This window comes from Pecten maximus, chromosome 7, assembly GCF_902652985.1.
Source record: "Pecten maximus chromosome 7, xPecMax1.1, whole genome shotgun sequence".
NCBI classification, from domain to species: domain Eukaryota; kingdom Metazoa; phylum Mollusca; class Bivalvia; order Pectinida; family Pectinidae; genus Pecten; species Pecten maximus.
Genome location: NC_047021.1, coordinates 11820204 through 11842419, shown reverse-complemented (window position 1 = coordinate 11842419; position 22216 = coordinate 11820204). Strand labels below are relative to the sequence as shown.

Below are 22216 nucleotides of genomic sequence, written 5' to 3'. Positions count from 1 at the left end.
AAATCCTGCAAAATGGTTGAACCACCAGAAACTGGCCACATCATATTTTACTTTCTCAAATCCTGCAAAATGGTTTTACCACCAGAAACTGGCCACATCATAACTTTCTCTAATTCTGCAAAATGGTCGAACCACCAGAAACTGGCTACATCATAACATTCTCCTGTAAGTATGATATATAGCTATACAATTATTTGGAGGCATTTTTATTTTGTGATCCTTTAAGACATAATTCTTTCACACTTGATATTGAAGGAATCAAGTCCAACTAACCTATCAACTCAGGTTGGTTTCACAGACACAAAATTGATTTGCTGTCACCTTGAATACATCAGTACGTACCATCATGCAACTGAGGTTTTATCTCATTGATTGGCGTCCTCCATGGCAATGAACTTGCAACAAGCACTAACTTATGATAAATCATGACTTTTTTCAACCATCTTTGTTTATATACAGTGTATACAATGATATATTTGTTTGATTTAAACACATATGAAGTAAATATATAAAAGAGCAAAAATGTTCAGTCACGTCAAGATTATAGGGAGGTCTAAACCATGTTTAACATGACTGTTACAACTTATTACTGTATTTACACAAAGCTGTGAGAATATATCGATTACATGTACTCATCACATTTTAGAGGAAAACACAGCAGGCCCTTGTACCAGCATTGTACATACCTGGTACATATTGTATAACATACTGTGTGTAGGGCTAAATCATCTATGAATCCACTGTTCATGTACTGTATATGGTATCTTTAAATTCACAAAATACTACAATAGCATTTAGAGTATTATTTTTCAATGATGTATATCCACACAAATTCCTAATTACTTTTTAAAGATGCTACAATGCTGACAGCTGGTCACCATTTCTCACAAAAATACATGACATTACACCCATATTATAGAAAATATAATTAACACCATAAAATCAAAAAATTAAGACCTGCTATGGAGTTATAATCCTTTAGAATGACCAGTCCTGTTGACCTTTGATTGACATACTGATTGCAGTCCAGTCAATACATTTAGGGGTTAACTTGAATATATTTTTTGTTATGGAGTTATAACACAAAAAACAGAGTGTATACTCTAAATAAACCGTGAAGTGGTAGTGGTGAGACTTTGTGTTATGATTCCATAACATAAATAATATATTCAAGTTAATCCTTATAATTTAATCGATACCCTGCAAAAATTTACTTAATTGATGTACTCTTTTCTCTTACAAAGCATTACACTGCTCCATCAGCCAATCAAAAGAAACATTGTAAATGTTAATGATGACGTCATTTTTACATAAATTTCTAAGCCAATGAAGATGCTTGTTACAAACAAGATTAAATTATTCATGTAGGGAAAGAAGTGCTTTGCATATATATAGGATATTAAATGAGTTATATTCATAGGAAATTTTATGAAACAAGTCTTGGAAGTTATTATTTTAGCGAGCCTTGACAAAACTTCGAAACAAGTGTCATAAAATCTTCCAAGAAATGAAAACAAGATACTTTTTATCACATAGCTCAGAAAATCTATGTTTTGACATGTTTTAAGGGGAAAATGTGGAAGATTTAATCAAACAGTGATAGCTATTTTGTTGCATCTTCACAATCTATGACATCATATCGTTGTCCATACATTACATCACAATCAAGTTGATGTAGCCAATGAAAAATGTTCCAGGGTATATTACACTACTGACTATACAAAAAATTCACTGGATAACAGAAGGTCTAAAAATATTACATGGGTGAATTTACTGGATAACAGTAGGTCCAAAAATATGACATGGGTGAATTTACTGGATAACAGTAGGTCCAAAAATATGACATGGGTGAATGTATTACCACTTGGGCATGTAACAAATGTTTCTGATGAAGAAGGCTTATGTAGAAATATATAATAAAGTTATACTTATCTTATTGTATTAATACTATATAAACCTTTTGAAGGTAACTAACTATTTTTTCACTTAAAATTTAAAAGAGACATGAATTATAAGAGGGTGGTAATTGAATTCAGTATCTAACTTTTATAGGGAACAACCAACCAATTGAAAAAATAGATTTTTGAAACATCCCCCTGTGTATAGAAAGTTGAGCCAAGGATAAAATGTCTGGCAGCCACTGATTGGCCAGTATGTTATGAAGTAAGAAAATAGATATGTAGCCTGATAGGTAACTATCCATAAGAAATGTTGATATAAATTTCGTAAGTCCGATTGAATTTGTTTCCAAAAGTTCAGGTAATGATAATTAACAGGTAAACGTTTCAGATTTTTGAGAATTTTTACTGCGAAATTCACCGATTTTCAAAATGGCTACCCTGGAGAAAATTTGAGCTGAAGGACCTAACTTTTTTTTTTGATTATGTGTTATAGGAGACCCTAAACTTTTGTTATAAACCATAATTATCATATTGAATTCAAGAATTTGAATGAAATACTCCAAAACGTTACCACTAAAGTCTATGGAAAAACAATTGGTTGGTTGGTCCCTATAAGAGGGTGGTAATTGAATTCAGTATCTAACTTTTATAAGAGTGCAATAATTGTATTTATCTTTGGGCGCTGTATAAAACAAGCATGTAAGAGGCCCAATATTGGCTCTGGGCCTTTTGGTTATTGAGAAGTTGTTAAAAAGAAAAAGTTGATGCTGGACAGACGGGTAGGTGAGCTAAATATACCAGTTACATTCTTGTTTTAAATTGAACATAATTATATATACTCTTTGTCAGCACTGTAGCATCTTTACAAATCTACTCTAACAAGTTTCAAGAGTCACACATTGCACATATCCATCTGTTGAATGACATTATCAAAATCTATAATCACACATTTCCCATATCGACCATCTGTTGAATGACATTAAAATTTAGAATCACACATTTTCGATATCCATCTGTTGAATGACATTATCAAACTCTGTAATCACACATTTTTGATATCCATCTGTTGAATGACATTAAAATTTAGAGTCACATATTTTCGATATCCATCTGTTGAATGACATTATCAAACTCTGTAATAACACATTTTTGATATCCATCTGTTGAATGACATTGAAATTTAGAGTCACACATTTTTGATATCCATCTGTTGAATGACATTAAAATTTAGAGTCACACATTTTTGATATCCATCTGTTGAATGACATTGAAATTTAGAGTCACACATTTTTGATATCCATCTGTTGAATGACATTAAACTTTAGAGTTACACATTTTCGCTATCCATCTGTTGAATGACATTATCAAACTTCTCCCCTAACTCCAGATCTTTGGTTTCTCTGTCATCATCCAGGTCTGAAATAATCTGTTACAAATATAAAACATGAGTAAACAAAATGTGAAAAAATATCAGTAAAGATCATGTGGAAGGTACCAAACATTCCATTACTACATATTTTATAAATTCTGTATGGACACCTGAGGATATATGTCATGATATTAAATATTGCTTTACTAAATTGACATCAAAATTATAGCTAGGTCTTAAGTTTTTGCATAAATATATACTCTTGACAACTGCTATAGGAAAATTCAGGAAAATATTCAGAAAATATTTCTTACAAAAAGATACTTGATCTTTGATGTAACAGTGTTGTTTTTGTTTGCTCCCATGTAGAATCCTAAATAGCATATCGCTAAAATACACTTATCCAAGTGGTACACTTCATTTATTACCTCATCGTCGGAAACCAACGAGACTCTGAAATGGTGACTTGAACAACAGTGCGGAGTCTTGTGAGTTTCTATGTTTTAACCTTATAGACAATGCAATATAACTAGAAGTACACACATTTATAAGTTAATTAGTACCTATCTCAAAGACACGTACCGAACTGTAGGCTTCTCTTGTTTACTTCTGACAATATATATATAAACATAAAAATGCCATGCATATACAGAAATGTACATATATACTGAAAGGAAAAATATACGTTGTAAGAAATTTCCTGATTTACAGGAAATAAAAAGATCTTACAGAATGTAATAATGGTGTAATTGATAGAGAACCACTCGGTTGTCAGTGAAAATTTCAACCATGTACCTTTTCTGTACCTCGTAAAATTTCAGGTTGATCTAAACTCTCACCGATAGAACATTTATGGCACGAGTTGGACAGAAGGATAATTAAGATATAGATTGAACCCTCCAATCAACGTCATTTAGTTGACATTGTCACTGGATGAGGAATGGAACAATATGCCAATGAGAAGGGTCAATTAATAGTTTGATTGACTACTACACCTCATAGGGGTATACACAATATTGGCCCAGAACACCTCATAGGGGTATACACAATATTGGCCCAGAATGCTATTCATTTTGAGAGGGGAACCCTTGGATCAACCTGAAATTTGACGAGGGTACCAAATATACATGGATGAAATTTTCATTGACAACAGAGTTGTTCCCTATATTCAATTACATCATTAAATCCTAAAACATCTTTTCATTTCCCGTAGTAAACTTGGCATTTCTAATTCTATTTCCTTTCAATTGTAACAGGAGAGGAGAAAATGTAGCGGCCAGACCGGGGTTCGAACCCGGGACCTCCGAACACTAGCCGGATGCTCTACCAATTGAGCTACCTGGTCACCGATGATCGACCCAGTCCAGTCCCGCTACACACCTCCCTCCTTTTTTTCAAGTCTTCGCCCTCGAAGACACACGAGACCCTTATACTACCACCGTGGGTATTTTAGTTGGGCGCCAATTTTGTAACAGGAGAGGAGAAAATGTAGCGGCCAGACCGGGGTTCGAACCCGGGACCTCCGAACACTAGCCGGATGCTCTACCAATTGAGCTACCTGGTCACCGATGATCGACCCAGTCCAGTCCCGCTACACAATATATGTATTTTAAAGAATTCATTAATTGAAGATAAGCCATACAACCAATAGGATCAATTTACATTTTGAATAAAGTATTTTAACATCGATGCATGACTGATATAAAAAATTTGATAAAACGTCCAAATCATTCAATTAAACTTTCTGCTGATGATGATTACCTCGTCTGAATAATTTTTAACCACGGAGAAAAGCTTCTTCAATGCTGGCAGTTTCTTTACCCGGATTTTCTGGGTCTGTTCCTGTAGGAAATAACAAACAATTTGCTATCGTCCGATAATCTGATCACATTGTTTTTTTCCCATATCCTGATTGAATTAAACACTTGAGGAAACAAGGTAAGTGATTGAATCTTAACTAGGTACAGCTGTATTGAATTTTAACTAGGTATAGCTGTTTTGAATTTTAACTAGGTACAACTGTATTAAATTTAAACTAGGTAAAACTGTATTGAATTTAAACTAGGTACAGCTGTTTTGAATTTAAACTACATGTAGGTACAGCTGTATTGAATTTAAACTAGGTACATATACAGCTGTATTCAATTTAAACTAGGTACAGCTGTATTGAATTTTAACTAGGTACAGCTGTTTTGAATTTTAACTAGGTACAACTGTATTAAATTTAAACTAGGTACAACTGTATTGAATTTAAACTAGGTACAGCTGTATTGAATTTAATCTAGGTACAACTGTATTGAATTTAAACTAGGTACAGCTGTATTGAATTTAATCTAGGTACAGCTGTATTGAATTTAATCTAGGTACAACTGTATTGAATTTAAACTAGGTACAACTGCATTGAATTTAAACTAGGCACAGCTGTATTGAATTTAATCTAGGTACAACTGTATTGAATTTAAACTAGGTACAGCTGTATTGAATTTAAACTAGGTACAACTGTATTGAATTTAAACTAGGTACAGCTGTTTGAATTTAAACTAGGTACAACTGTATTGAATTTAAACTAGGTACAGCTGTATTGAATTTAAACTAGGTATAGCTGTATTGAATTTAATCTAGGTACAGCTAGCTGTATTGAATTTAATCTAGGTACAACTGTATTGAATTTAAACTAGGTACAACTGTATTGAATTTAAACCAGGTACAGCTGTATTGAATTTAAACCAGGTACAGCTGTATTGAATTTAATCTAGGTACAGCTGTATTTAATTTAATCTAGGTACAGCTGTATTTAATTTAATCTAGGTACAGCTGTATTGAATTTAGGTACAGCTGTATTGAATTTAATCTAGGTACAGCTGTATTTAATTTAATCTAGGTACAGCTATATGTGAGACTATGTGTCTAAATTCCTTCTTAACATAAAACCATATTAAAAATCAACTGAGGACAGTGATATTTTTTAGATTCTCTTCAATGATAAATTTCTGCATATTATGTATAAAAAGAGGCCCAGAGGGCCTACATTGCTCATCTAGATGTTTCAGTGATTATGACAAAAGTCTCAGACTTGTTATGTTACAAACATTTTCTTATTTTTGAGCTGCCAAGATTGTTCAAACTAAATTTGGACCAAATGTTGTACACTCTAAAGAAGAACAATGTTCCCTATAGCTAATACCCTGGCCCTCAAGTTCCAGGGGAGTCACAACCGTTATTTATACAATTTTGCATTTCCTTTACTAAAAATGCTACTAACCAAACCAAATTTAGTCAAAATCTATTCAGGACTTCAAAATGTAGTAGTGATTTAAAGGATTTTCCTGTATTTCCCTTACTGGGCCCCCGCCCATCTGGTTCCAAGGATGCCACATCCTTTTTTCATACAACATTGCCCATACTCTTGCCCAATTCATATTTAAGCGGCTAGCCTTTCTTTTGCCTTCCACTGGTAGGAAATAGATATGATCAAACATGTAAATAGGACTCGATGAACAGGAGACCTGTCATAGGGACCAGATCTGTGATGAAACAACTGTTAACATCCCGATTACTCAGTCATACTAATTTGTTACCCCGAGACGGTGAACATACCTGAGATATTGATGCCATCTGTGACCCAAACTGCTGTTTTGTGACAGGTTCTAGGCTTGCTCCAAGTTTTTCATAAAACCTCCGCATCTTCTCTTGGAATTTAGGAACTTCGCTGGCAAACAAAAGTTTGGCAGAGGAAGAATCCTGTAATTCATCAAACTTTGACATTAAGGATTTTATTCAGATTTTAGGAAAAGGTGATTTCCTGAACCTGCAGTGATAACCGTGAAGTATGTGAGAGCTTACTTTACATCATTCTCTCTAATTCTAAGATAGTAAGTCATGATTCTGATAATTTCAGAGAAGATTTTAATGGATTTTGTGTATACATTGTATTTAGATGACTCACTTTGGTGAGTTTGCTCAGTAGAAACATTGAATGACTTTGGTGAGTTTGCCCAGTAGAAACATTGACTCACTTTGGTTAGTTTGCCCTGTAGAAACATCGACTCACTTTGGTGAGTTTGCCCAGTAGAAACATTGACTTACTTTGCTGAGTTTGGAGGAAGTTCGGGAGAAGACATCACTAAAGACAGACTTGATCACATCCAAACAAGGAATGACATGCTTGGCCAAGACAATGTCAAACAGCAGATCTGGACGGCTGATCCACAGGGACCAGATCCTCATAGCATAGCTGTCAATCAAACATCAGTCTCCAGTATAATATATACCCAAAGCATAGCTGTCAATCAAACATCAGTCTCCAGTATAATATATACCCATAGCATATAGCTGTCAATCAAACATTGTTCGTCTCCAGTATAATATATACCCATAGCATATAGCTGTCAATCAAACATCAGTCTCCAGTATAATATATACCCATAGCATATAGCTGTCAATCAAACATTGTTCGTCTCCAATATAATATATACCCATAGTATATGCTGTCAATCAAACATTGTTCGTCTCCAGTATAATATATATCCATAGTATATAGCTGTCAATCAAACATCAGTCTCCAGTATAATATATACCCATAGCATATAGCTGTCAATCAAACATCAGTCTCCAGTATAATATATACCCATAGCATATAGCTGTCAATCAAACATTGTTCGTCTCCAGTATAATATATACCCATAGCAGCTGTCAATCAAACATTACCAGTCTCCAGTATAATATATACCCATAGTATATAGCTGTCAATCAAACATTATCAGTCTCCAGTATAATATATATCCATAGTATATAGCTGTCAATCAAACATTATCAGTCTCCAGTATAATATATACCCAACGCATAGCTGTCAATCAAACATCAGTCTCCAGTATAATATGTACCCATAGCATATAGCTGTCAATCAAACATCAGTCTCCAGTATAATATATACCCATAGTATATAGCTGTCAATCAAACATTATCAGTCTCCAGTATAATATGTACCCATAGCATATAGCTGTCAATCAAACATTGTTCATCTCCAGTATAATATATATCCATAGTATATAGCTGTCAATCAAACATCAGTCTCCAGTATAATATATACCCATAGTATATAGCTGTCAATCAAACATTATCAGTCTCCAGTATAATATGTACCCATAGTATATAGCTGTCAATCAAACATCAGTCTCCAGTATAATATATACCCATAGTATATAGCTGTCAATCAAACATCAGTCTCCAGTATAATATATACCCATAGCATATAGCTGTCAATCAAACATTGTTCGTCTCCAATATAATATATACCCATAGTATATGCTGTCAATCAAACATTGTTCGTCTCCAGTATAATATATATCCATAGTATATAGCTGTCAATCAAACATTATCAGTCTCCAGTATAATATATATCCATAGTATATAGCTGTCAATCAAACATCAGTCTCCAATATAATATATACCCATAGCATATAGCTGTCAATCAAACATTGTTCGTCTCCAATATAATATATATCCATAGTATATAGCTGTCAATCAAACATTATCAGTCTCCAGTATAATATATAGCCATAGTATATAGCTGTCAATCAAACATCAGTCTCCAGTATAATATATACCCATAGCATATAGCTGTCAATCAAACATTATCAGTTTCCAGTATAATATATACCCATAGTATATGCTGTCAATCAAACATTGTTCGTCTCCAGTATAATATATATCCATAGTATATAGCTGTCAATCAAACATTATCAGTATCCAGTATAATATATACCCATATTATATAGCTGTCAATCAAACATCAGTCTCCAGTATAATATATATCCATAGTATATAGCTGTCAATCAAACATCAGTCTCCAGTATAATATATACCCATAGCATATAGCTGTCAATCAAACATCAGTCTCCAGTATAATATATATCCATAGTATATAGCTGTCAATCAAACATTATCAGTCTCCAGTATAATATATATCCATAGTATATAGCTGTCAATCAAACATTATCAGTCTCCAGTATAATATATACCCATAGCATATAGCTGTCAATCAAACATTGTTCGTCTCCAATATAATATATACCCATAGTATATGCTGTCAATCAAACATTGTTCGTCTCCAGTATAATATATATCCATAGTATATAGCTGTCAATCAAACATTATCAGTATCCCGTATAATATATACCCATATCATATAGCTGTCAATCAAACATTATCAGTCTCCAGTATAATATGTACCCATAGCATATAGCTGTCAATCAAACATTGTTCGTCTCCAGTATAATATATATCCATAGTATATAGCTGTCAATCAAACATTATCAGTCTCCAGTATAATATGTACCCATAGCATATAGCTGTCAATCAAACATTGTTCGTCTCCAGTATAATATATATCCATAGCATATAGCTGTCAATCAAACATCAGTCTCCAGTATAATATGTACCCATAGCATATAGCTGTCAATCAAACATTGTTCATCTCCAGTATAATATATATCCATAGTATATAGCTGTCAATCAAACATTATCAGTCTCCAGTATAATATATACCCATAGTATATAGCTGTCAATCAAACATCAGTCTCCAGTATAATATGTACCCATAGCATATAGCTGTCAATCAAACATTGTTCATCTCCAGTATAATATATATCCATAGCAGCTGTCAATCAAACATTACCAGTCTCCAGTATAATATATACCCATAGCATATAGCTGTCAATCAAACATTATCAGTCTCCAGTATAATATGTACCCATAGTATATGCTGTCAATCAAACATTGTTCGTCTCCAGTATAATATATATCCATAGTATATAGCTGTCAATCAAACATCAGTCTCCAGTATAATATGTACCCATAGCATATAGCTGTCAATCAAACATTGTTCATCTCCAGTATAATATATATCCATAGCAGCTGTCAATCAAACATTACCAGTCTCCAGTATAATATATACCCATAGCATATAGCTGTCAATCAAACATCAGTCTCCAGTATAATATATACCCATAGCATATAGCTGTCAATCAAACATCAGTCTCCAGTATAATATATACCCAAAGCATAGCTGTCAATCAAACATTAGTCTCCAGTATAATATGAACCCATAGCATATAGCTGTCAATCAAACATTGTTCGTCTCCAGTATAATATATACCCATAGCAGCTGTCAATCAAACATTATCAGTCTCCAGTATAATATATACCCATAGCATATAGCTGTCAATCAAACATTGTTCGTCTCCAGTATAATATATACCCATAGCATATAGCTGTCAATCAAACATTATCAGTCTCCAGTATAATATATACCCATAGCATATAGCTGTCAATCAAACATCAGTCTCCAGTATAATATATACCCATAGCATATAGCTGTCAATCAAACATCAGTCTCCAGTATAATATAAACCCAAAGCATAGCTGTCAATCAAACATTAGTCTCCAGTATAATATGAACCCATAGCATATAGCTGTCAATCAAACATTGTTCGTCTCCAGTATAATATATACCCATAGCAGCTGTCAATCAAACATTATCAGTCTCCAGTATAATATATACCCATAGCATATAGCTGTCAATCAAACATTGTTCGTCTCCAGTATAATATATACCCATAGCATATAGCTGTCAATCAAACATTATCAGTCTCCAGTATAATATATACCCATAGCATATACCTGTCAATCAAACATTGTCAGTCATACATTGTTACCCTTAAGTAGAGTATATATTATACATTGTTACCCTAAAGTAGTGTATATGTCATACATTGTTACCCTAAAGTAGAGTGTATGTCATACATTATTACCCTAAAGTAGAGTGTATGTAATACATTGTTACCCTAAAGTAGAGTGTATGTCATACATTGTTACCCTAAAGTAGAGTGTATGTCATACATTGTTACCCTAAAGTAGAGTGTATGTCATACATTGTTACCCTAAAGTAGAGTGTATGTCATACATTGTTACCCTAAAGTAGAGTGTATGTCATACATTGTTACCCTAAAGTAGAGTATATGTAATACATTGTTACCCTAAAGTAGAGTGTATGTAATACATTGTTACCCTAAAGTAGAGTGTATGTCATACATTGTTACCCTAAAGTAGAGTGTATGTCATACATTGTTACCCTAAAGTAGAGTATATGTCATACATTGTTACCCTAAAGTAGAGTATATGTAATACATTGTTACCCTAAAGTAGAGTATATGTAATACATTGTTACCCTAAAGTAGAGTGTATGTCATACATTGTTACCCTAAAGTAGAGTATATGTAATACATTGTTACCCTAAAGTAAAGTGTATGTCATACATTGTTACCCTAAAGTAGAGTATATGTAATACATTGTTACCCTAAAGTAGAGTTTATGTAATACATTGTTACCCTAAAGTAGAGTATATGTAATACATTGTTACCCTAAAGTAGAGTGTATGTCATACATTGATACCCTAAAGTAGTGTACGTATGTCATACATTGTTACCCTAAAGCAGAGTGTATGTCATATGACACATCACCTATCATTCATTAAGATATTTACCATTCACTTTTCCAGCAGGACACGATATCTTGGTCTACATTGTGTTCCTTTGCCATATCCTCTAACATCGTAAACAGGTAACAAACTACGGGGGGCACACGGTTCTCATCCATCACATTATCAAACACAGCATCTATATAGTCTACCAGCTTCAGCTGCAACACCAAAATCAACAAGGCATCGCAAACGATACAAATCCCCTCGCGTGCTAACACATGAACTCTGACGCAAAATGGGGGGTGGGGTTATTGCAGGACATTGAAATAACATCAGTTGTCATTTGCACTGAACTGCAATAGACATGGATGGGTTTATTATCAGGCATGGGCTCATTGCCAGATAAATATGGTATATATTGTTATGCATTCAACAGTATCTGGTTAGCATCACACTAGCAACTTCATTTCCTGATAGTTATTATAATTATGTGTGTATCTAAATGCATATATAAGCATTTTCCTTTGTTCAGAAGGTTTAATTGGCATAGTACATGTCTTTTTATTGATTATTTTCTTGGATGGAGTCCCATTCAAGAAAAATACAGAATGCAATATAGTCACATGAAGACTATAGGTGTCAAATCCGTGACACGTTCAAGGTATTGCCATGCTGGACCAATATATGAAGTTTGGTCAGGATCCATTCAAAAATGAAGTCGCAACAACGCTGACAAAGATTTTCTATGAATTGTAACGGTGACCTTGACCTTAACCTTGGCACCCTGAAACACGAACTTGTTTGCGGTATTCCCATGCTGGACCCATATATGAAGTTTGGTCAGGATCCGTTCAGAAATGAAGTTGCAAGAGTGCTGACAAAGATTAAGTTCATTCCAAAGTAATATAAAATATTTTTTTCAGTTTTAACCGTACGAAAGTAATGCCACACACCCAAAGAACCTCTATGCAAAGAATCAGCATCCTTATACCATGTATTAAGTGAATGGTGTGCCATTGTAAAACTTTAACCAAAACTTTAACCTGTAGAATACAGAGAAACAAGAGCTGTTGGAGAACAGCATAGCTCGTCTCGCAAATGTTTGTCAATAAATAATTAAAATATATTAATTGGCATGGTTTCGCAAATTTCATTAATAATATTTATATTGTTAAATTTACTTGAGCAGATTGTGTTTTGTGAATTCATGCAATTTTCAAAACCATACCAATTTATATATGTATAAACTATTTATTGACAAACATTCGGGAGACAAGCTATGCTGTTGTAGATTAAATGAATACATATTAAATACAAATGTAATTGCTTTTGGACATATTTCTCCAATTTTTTTATAAAATATTATCCTTATGAGAGTTGCCTCCCTTGAAAAATGTGGACCGATATAAATGGTCTAATGTGAGCATTTTCACATTGTTTTATTTTCAGTTTCACCCCAAGAAGGGATAGTGTAACTCCAGAGGGACTCTTTTACCAAATATCAGCACCCTAGTACAATCATAAAGTGATGTGTTAATAGCTTTCAACATTTGCACAAAAATTTTAAAAACCTGTTTTTTCCCCACAAAAAACTTTCAGTTTAACTCCGGCAAGGGATAGTTTAACAACCCCCACAGGTTGAAGATCAAATGAATATATATTAAATACAAATGTAATTGCTTTTGGACATATTTCTTCAATTTTTTGATAAAATATTATCCTTATGAGAGTTGTCTCCCTTGAAAAATGTGGACCGGTATAAATTGTCTAATGTGAGCATTTTCACATTGTTTTATTTTCAGTTTCACCCCAAGAAGGGATAGTGTAACTCCATAGGGACTCTTTTACCAAATATCAGCACCCTAGTACAATCAGAAAGTGATGTGTTAATAGCTTTCAACACTTGCATCAAAAACTTAACACAGAAATATTCTAAGTCCAAAAGTTTGAAAAATCTGGGTTTTTTTTCAAAATAATCTTGAAGTTTAACTCCGGCAGGGGATAGTTTAACTCCAGAGGGACTCTACTGCCAATTATCAGCACCCTAGTACAATTATAAAGTGATGTATTAATACCTTTCAACACTTGCACCAAAACTTAACACAACAAGAGGCCCAGAGGGCCTGAATCGCTCACCTGGTTTCATGAGATATGAAACAAGAATGATGCTTAAGTATATTTGTCGCTGGTATTGCTATGTCAATATATATCATAAGCATTTTATATGTACATTGGTTTTATTTTAATACTAACAAGAGGCCCATGGGCCTTAACGGTCACCTGAGATTTGAAATATTTCAGTTAATTAAATTGACCATTTTTGGCCCCGCCCATAAGCCCCTAGTGGTCAGTCAGGGCCAACATTTGCATACCCTTCCATCTATAAACAGTATTTGATTCTATCTTATTTCAGTCTGAAAAGAAGATTTTTGAAATTTCAGTCAATTTGACCCTTTTTAGCCCCACCCATTAGCCCCTAGGGGTCAGTCAGGGCCAACATGTGCATACCCTCAAACTGCCATCCCAAGCTGATAATGTTAACCAACTTAGAATGAATTCCAATAGAAATCAAACATATTATAGTCAAAAATGTGATTTCCCTATATAAAATATAGTAAAGTTTACCCCTCCCCAGGGGCAAACTTGAGACCCCAGGGTCGTGAAATTCAAAATTTTAGTAAAGCACTTTAAGATGCTTCTAACTACAAAGAGTATTTGATTCCAACTTATTTCCGTATTGAGAAGAAGATTTTTTAAATTTCAGTCAATTTGGCCCTTTTTAGCCCCGCCCACTAGCCCCTGGGGGTCAGTCAGGGCAAACATGTGTATACCATCAAACTGCCTTCACAAGGTGATAATGTTAACCAAGTTAGAATGAATTCCAATAGAATTCAAACAAATTATAATAAAAGATGTGATTTCCCTATATAAACTTTAGTAAAGTTTCCCCCCTCCCCAGGGGCAAACTTGAGACCCCAGGGTCATGAAATTCACACTTTTAGTAAAGCACCTTAAGACCCTTCCAACTATAAAGAGTATTTGATTCCACCTTATTTTGGTCTTGAGAAGAAGATTTTTGAAATTTCAGTCAATTTGGCCCTTTTTAGCCCTGCCCATTAGCCCCTGGGGGTCAGTCAGGGCCAACATGTGCATGCCATCAAACTGTCATCCCATGCTGACAATGTTTACCAAATTAGAATGAATTCCAATACAAATCTAACAAATAAAAGTCAAAAATGTGATTTCCCTATATAAACTATAGTAAAGTTTACCCCCTCCCCAGGGGCAAACGTGAGACCCCTGGGTCATGAAATTTACAATTTTGGTAAAGCACCTTAAGACCCTTCCATCTATGAAGAGTGTTTGATTCCACCATATCTGAGAGTAGAGAAGAAGATTTTTGAAGTTTTAGTCAATTTGACCCTTTTTAGCCCCGCCCCTCAGGCCCCTGGGGGGTGGAGACCATATAATTTACAATTTTGGTTGACCTTTAGCCATAGAAGCTTCCTGCCAAATTTCATGGAATTTGGTTTAGGGGTTTTGGAGAAGAAGTCGAAAATGTAAATTGTTTACGGACGGACGACGCACGACGACGGACAAAAGGGGATTAGAATAGGTCACTTGAGACTTTGTCTCAGGTGACCTAAAAATACCAAAAGGTGCATTAATCCATGAAATGAAATTGACTTTTGGCGCGACCCCATAGGGATGCTACCACACAAATGTGAGTGATATCCATTGCTTAGTTTCAGAGAAGATCTTGTTTAGATCAATTGACCCCTTTTGACCCTGCCCTCTGCCCCCTGGGGGGTCAGCTCCTTCCTTTATACAATTTTGAATCCCTACCCCAATAGGATGCTAATAGTCAAATATGAGCTGTTTCAGAGAAGTTGTTCATATCAATTTAGCAAAATTGACCCCTTTTGGCCCAGCCCCTCAGCCTCCAAGAGGGTCGGCCCCATCATTTGTACAATTTTGAATCCTTAACCCAAGGGAATGCTACCAGTCACATATTAAAGATATCCATTGCTTAGTTTCAAAGAAAAAGTTGTTTATATCAATTCTGCCAAAATAACCCCTTTTGGCCCCGCCTCTTAGGTCCCCTGGGGTCAGCCCTGTCATTTGTGCAATTTTGAATCCCTACCCCAAAGCGATTCTCACAGTCAAAATTGAGCAATATATATTGCTTAGTTTCAGAGGAGAAGTTGTTCATATCAATTTAGCTAAATTGACCCCTCTTGGCCCCACCCCTCAGGCCCCCCAGGGGTCAGCCACACCATTTGTACAATTTTGAATCCCCACCCCATATTGTTGCTACCAGGCAAATATGAGCAATATCCTTTGCTCGGTTTCAGAGAAGAAGTTGTTTAAATCAATATAGCCCAATTGAACACATTTGGCCCCGCCCCTCAGGCCCCTAAGGGGTCAGTCCCATCATTTGTACAATTTTGAAACCCCACCCTAAAGTGATGCTACCAGGCAAATATGAGTGATATCCATTGCTCAGTTCCAGAGAAGAAGTTGTTAATATCAATATAGCTATATTGACCCATTTTGGCCCCACCCCTCAGGCCCCTAGGGGGTCAGCACCACCATTTGTACAATTTTGAATCCCCACCCCATATTGTTGCTACCAGGCAAATATGAGCAATATCCTTTGCTCGGTTTCAGAGAAGAAGTTGTTTAAATCAATATAGCCCAATTGAACACATTTGGCCCCGCCCCTCAGGCCCCTAAGGGGTCAGTCCCATCATTTGTACAATTTTGAATCCCCACCCTAAAGTGATGCTACCAGGCAAATATGAGTGATATCCATTGCTCAGTTCCAGAGAAGAAGTTGTTAATATCAATATAGCTATATTGACCCATTTTGGCCCCACCCCTCAGGCCCCTAGGGGGTCAGCACCACCATTTGTACAATTTTGAATCCCCACCTCATAGTGATGCTTCCAGGCAAATAGGAGCAATATCCTTTGCTCGGTTTCAGAGAAGAAGTTGTTTATATCAATATAGTCTAATTGAACACATTTGGCCCCGCCCTTCAGGCCCCTGGGGGTCAGCCCCATCATTTGTACAATTTTGAATCCCCACCCCAAAGTAATGCTACCAGGCAAATATGAGCAATATCCATTTCTCGGTTTCAGAGAAGTCGGTATTATCAATATAGCTATATTGACCCATTTTGGCCCCGCCCCTCAGGCCCCTAGGGGGTCAGTCCTATCATTTGTAAAATTTTGAATCCCCACCCCAAAGTGATGCTACCAGGCAAATATGAGTGATATCCATTGCTTGGTTTCAGAGAAGAAGTTGTTTATATCAATATAGCCCAATTGAACACTTTTGGCCCCGCCCTTCAGGCCCCTGGGGGTCAGCCCCATTATTTGTACAATTTTGAATCCCAACCCCAAAGTAATGCTACAAGGCAAATATGAGCGATATCCATTGCTCGGTTTCAGAGAAGAAGTCGGTATTATCAATATAGCTATATTGACCCATTTTGGCCCCGCCCCTCAGGCCCCTAGGGGGTCAGTCCCATCATTTGTACAATTTTGAATCCCCACCCCAAAGTGATGCTACCAGGCAAATATGAGCAATATCCATTGCTCGGTTTCAGAGAAGTCGGTATTATCAATATAGCTATATTGACCCATTTTGGCCCCGCCCCTCAGGCCCCTAGGGGGTCAGCACCACCATTTGTACAATTTTGAATCCCCACCTCATAGTGATGCTTCCAGGCAAATAGGAGCAATATCCTTTGCTCGGTTTCAGAGAAGAAGTTGTTTATATCAATATAGCCAAATTGACCCCTTTTGGCCCCGCCCTTCAGGCCCCTGGGGGGTCAGCCCCATCATTTGTACAATTTTGAGTCCCCTACCCATAGGGATGCTTTTGACCAAATTTGGTCAAATTCTGATCGGTGGTTATGAAGAAGAAGTCAATTGTTGACGGACGGACGGACGACGGACGCCACGGTATGGCATAAGCTCACCTTGGTCCTTCGGACCAGGTGAGCTAAAAATATTTTAAGTCCAAATTTTTTTCAAAAATCGGTTTTTTTCCCAAAAAATCTTTTCGTTTAACTCCGGCAGGGGATAGTTTAACCCCCACAGGGACCATATTACCATAAATTACTATGCCTTTCAACACTTGCACTAAAAATTTAACATTTGAAAAACCAACGCCGACGCCGGAGTGATGACATAAGACATAAGCTCTCACTCTTCTTCGAAGAGACGAGCTAAAAAGTTAAGTCCATAATATGCCAAAAATTTCAAAAAATGAAAATAATTTTTTCAGTTTTATCCATACAAAAGTAATGCCACACATCCAAAGAACCTCTATGCAAAGAATCAGCATCCTTATACCATTATTAAGTGAATGGTGTGCCATTATAAAACTTTAACCAAAACTTTAACCTGAAGAATACAGAGAAAAAAGTTAAGTTCATAATATGCCAAAAATTTCAAAAAATGCAAATAATTTTTTTCAGTTTTAACCATACAAAAGTAATGCCACACACCCAAAGAACCTCTATGCCAAGAATCAGCATCCTAATACCATTATTAAGTGAATGGTGTGCCATTATAAAACTTTAACCAAAACTTTAACTGAACGGACGGACTGACAGACTGACGGACGAACGCAGGCAGGCAGGCAAAACCATAGTCCCCCCAGTTTCACCAGTAGGGGACTGAAAATATGTATACAGGTGTCAAATCTTCAGTCTAGAAATTCTTCTACATGAATGTGTCAAAGAAAAGTGTCCATTGAAGGCTGTATGTCTTATGTTTAAAAACACTTGGACCAGAGTCTACATATTAAATATCTCATTATGTGTTGTAAACACTTTGACCAGAGTCTACGTATTAAATATCTCATTATGTGTTGTAAACACTTGGACCAGAGTCTACATATTAAATATCTCATTATGTGTTGTAAACACTTTGACCAGAGTCTACATATTAAATATCTCATTATGTGTTGTAAACACTTGGACCAGAGTCTACATATTAAATATCTCAGTGTGTGTTGTAAACACATGGACCAGAGTCTACATATTAAATATCTCATTATGTGTTGTAAACACTTGGACCAGAGCCTACATATTACATATCTCATTATGTGTTGTAAACACTTGGACCAGAGTCTACATATTAAATATCTCATTATGTGCTGTAAACACTTGGACCAGAGTCTACATATTAAATATCTCATTATGTGTTGTAAACACTTGGACCAGAGCCTACGTATTAAATATCTCATTATGTGTTGTAAACACTTTGACCAGAGTCTACGTATTAAATATCTCATTATGTATTGTAAACACTTTGACCAGTGTCTACGTATTAAATATCTCATTATGTGTTGTAAACACTTGGACCAGAGTCTACGTATTAAATATCTCATTATGTGTTGTAAACACTTGGACCAGAGTCTACATATTAAATATCTCATTATGTGTTGTAAACACTTGGACCAGAGTCTACATATTAAATATCTCATTATGTGTTGTAAACACTTGGACCAGAGTCTACATATTTAATATCTCATTATGTGCTGTAAACACTTGGACCAGAGTCTACATATTAAATATCTCATTGTGTGCTGTAAACACTTGGACCAGAGCCTACATATTAAATATATCATTGTGTGTTGTAAACACTTGGACCAGAGCCTACATATTAAATATATCATTGTGTGTTGTAAGGAGTATAACCTGCATGGTTCAAAGCTTTAGAAGTCAGTGTTTTATGGTTTTTAATGAACGCACTGACTGGGTTTCTTACCTTGGTGTGAAGAAGTCTGTTCAGATACAACTCTTCAATGAATATCCGTGTCCTCTCCTTCTCATCTTCCTCTGGGAATGACTGCATGGTGTTCACAAAACACAGAGAAAATCAAACATGGTTAGTGGACATATACATGAATAATACTCCTTTCATATAGAATAATGTATTTTCTGATGCTTCATGAAATTATTTGTATTTATAATTCAAACTTAAATAAGGAGACTACACATACCTGGTAGCAGTGCCCTCTGTCATGTATCCCCCGATAAAAAAATGTATGTGCATACCTACTCTTTATTCTTGCATAAAATACACATCCATTACACTATAAAAAGTATCCTCCTAGCAAACATCATCAATTTTAACTTATCAATCTGAATTTTTTATTTTATTTTAAATAATATCCAAGTCATCCATTCAAATCTTCACCATTTCATATTTATTTTTTGCCTTTTTTGGAGGGGGAGGAATGTAAATTTTATGTGAAGGGGGATAGAATTAAGGGCACCTTTTGGTAGGATTGCAACAAAAAGAGGCCTATAGGCCTTAACGGTCACCTGAGTCTTAAACATATAACTATCATCTATACATTTTTACAATGCAATTCTAAACAGTTCCTATGTAAACAGTAGTATAGTTTGTAACCAATTCTAACTCTAACCAAATTTGAATAATTTACATTAAAATGTGATTTTCCTGCATAAACTATAGTAAAGTTTAGCAACTATATATCCAGAGAGAAACATGATACCTATAGGCCATGAAATTTACAATTTTGAGATAAGCCACTTTAAGAACTTTCGATTCATGAAGAGTATTTGATTCTACCAAATCTGGGTCTTGAGAATATTTTTGAAATTTCAGTTAATTTGACCCATTTATAAGACATTGGTGGGGTTTACATACAGGAAGTTATCTCAGGATATGTTATCCATCTGATGGTCGCTTTTATATGCTATACCTATATGTTTTCTATTTGTTTTCTCTTCCCTTGTTTAACTGGTCATTTGATTACTGTGACTTTGAACTTTGTTGGTCAAGGTCAACTATTTGTATAACTATTGCAGCCAGAAACTCATGCTGTAGATGTGTTAATTATCAAGTGTGTATGTGTCATTATAACAAAAGAAAAACATTTGAAATGCAAGTTTTGGATAATTTTGAATTTTGGCAGGAAAACATTCTTCAAAGTGCTATATCTGAGTCATTTTTGATGATTTGACCTTGAAACATTGCATACACCTTCATAAGAGCAAGTTTTTTTTAAATGTGACCCAAATAAACTATTTTGAAAGAATTTTTTCCCCTATCATTTGACCCTAGTTACCTTGAACGAAGGCCAAGTTTAAAAATAAGTATAACATTTTAATTTGTAGCCAGCCATACAGGCTGTCAATGTGTCAAATATCAAGCCTTCATGTGTATAAATAAAAGAGCAGAAATCTTTTATGTGCAATTTTGGGTGATTTTTGAATTTTGACAGGAACAAAATTGCTTTTTTTTTAAATGCCATATCTCTTATCAATCACAAAACCGGCACATTCTGTTTCAGTGGTTCATGTTCTCTCATATGGCATGATAGAAAATTACCTTATATGAGATTTTTTTTTATTTCTGACTAGCTACTTTTGACCCCATAGCAAGGCATTTGACCTTGACCTTCTCTGATAATATGTCATTGAAAAAAGCTAGCCCTGAAAAAGTGCAAACCTATTTCCAAGAAAATGAAACAAATTATGCTAAAATATGTGAATTTCCTATATTAACTAATAATTAAAAGTAAAATTTAACCTTCCTCAGGGGGAATGTTACATCCATGGTCAATAAAATTACAATTTTTATAAAGCACCTTAAAAACCTTGCACCCATGAAGAGTATACCATTCTGCCATTTCTGGGTCTTGAGAAGAAGATTTTTGAAATAACAGTCAATTTAACCCCTAATGGTCCTGACCATATAATTTACAATTTAGGTAGAACTTTAGCCAAAGAAGATTTCTGCAAAATTCAGGAGTTTTTGAGAAGTCGAAAATGTGAAATGTTGAGTAACGTCAGACGAAGCTAGAATGGAAAAGGTCACCTGAGGCTTTGCTCAGGTGACCTAAAAAATATAAGGATAATTAATATTTATACCTGCCACCAGACTAGCTTAATTTGTTTGTAATGTAGATATTTTTCCCGGTTTGTTACTCACAATGTGCCATTGTTTCTCTGGTGACATACTCATGTAGCTTGTAACACTTTGTTCAATCAACAGAACATCACTCATGGAAGCTGCTTCTGAATTCACTGTTAAATAAAAAGACAAGAGGAGTGGGGGTAAAAATCCTTGATAAGAAGTCAGATTATTAATTTGCAGTATTTTGTTTCAATTAGCACCCTCTCCTTCATGGAATCTGATTATAATGTAAATCCTGATCAATGGAAGATAATGGACTGATCTGATTGAACTTTAATTTAGTGTTGTACATGATATTGCAGTTTAAATTCTTGGAAGGAATGGTCAGACTGAATCATTTAATTTCACAAGAAATTAAGGTCTTATCATAACATATAATGCTGTGGTTAAAAACTTAACATCCAGTTATTTCCATGACTGTACATTATTGCTCGGTTCACAATCTGGAAATTCCCTTCGTTGACACAGTGTACTTTTACTTACAATGTCATTTCGATTA

General features: G+C 35.1%; 1 protein-coding gene across 1 annotated transcript in view; it reads right to left on the bottom strand.

Moving 5' to 3' along the window:
- Positions 1-2432: 2432 nt before the first annotated feature.
- Positions 2433-22216, bottom strand: part of LOC117331609 (plexin-A2-like) — a 128016-nt gene continuing 108232 nt past the window's right edge. Inside the window, exons 28-34 of the mRNA XM_033890420.1 lie at positions 21733-21827; positions 19537-19617; positions 11813-11967; positions 7357-7504; positions 6868-7011; positions 5032-5112; positions 2433-3327 (exon numbers count right to left, since the gene is read on the bottom strand). Of these exons, the coding sequence (XP_033746311.1) occupies positions 3229-3327; positions 5032-5112; positions 6868-7011; positions 7357-7504; positions 11813-11967; positions 19537-19617; positions 21733-21827 (803 nt within the window). The 3' untranslated portion in view covers positions 2433-3228. The remainder of the gene's footprint in view (positions 3328-5031; positions 5113-6867; positions 7012-7356; positions 7505-11812; positions 11968-19536; positions 19618-21732; positions 21828-22216) is intronic.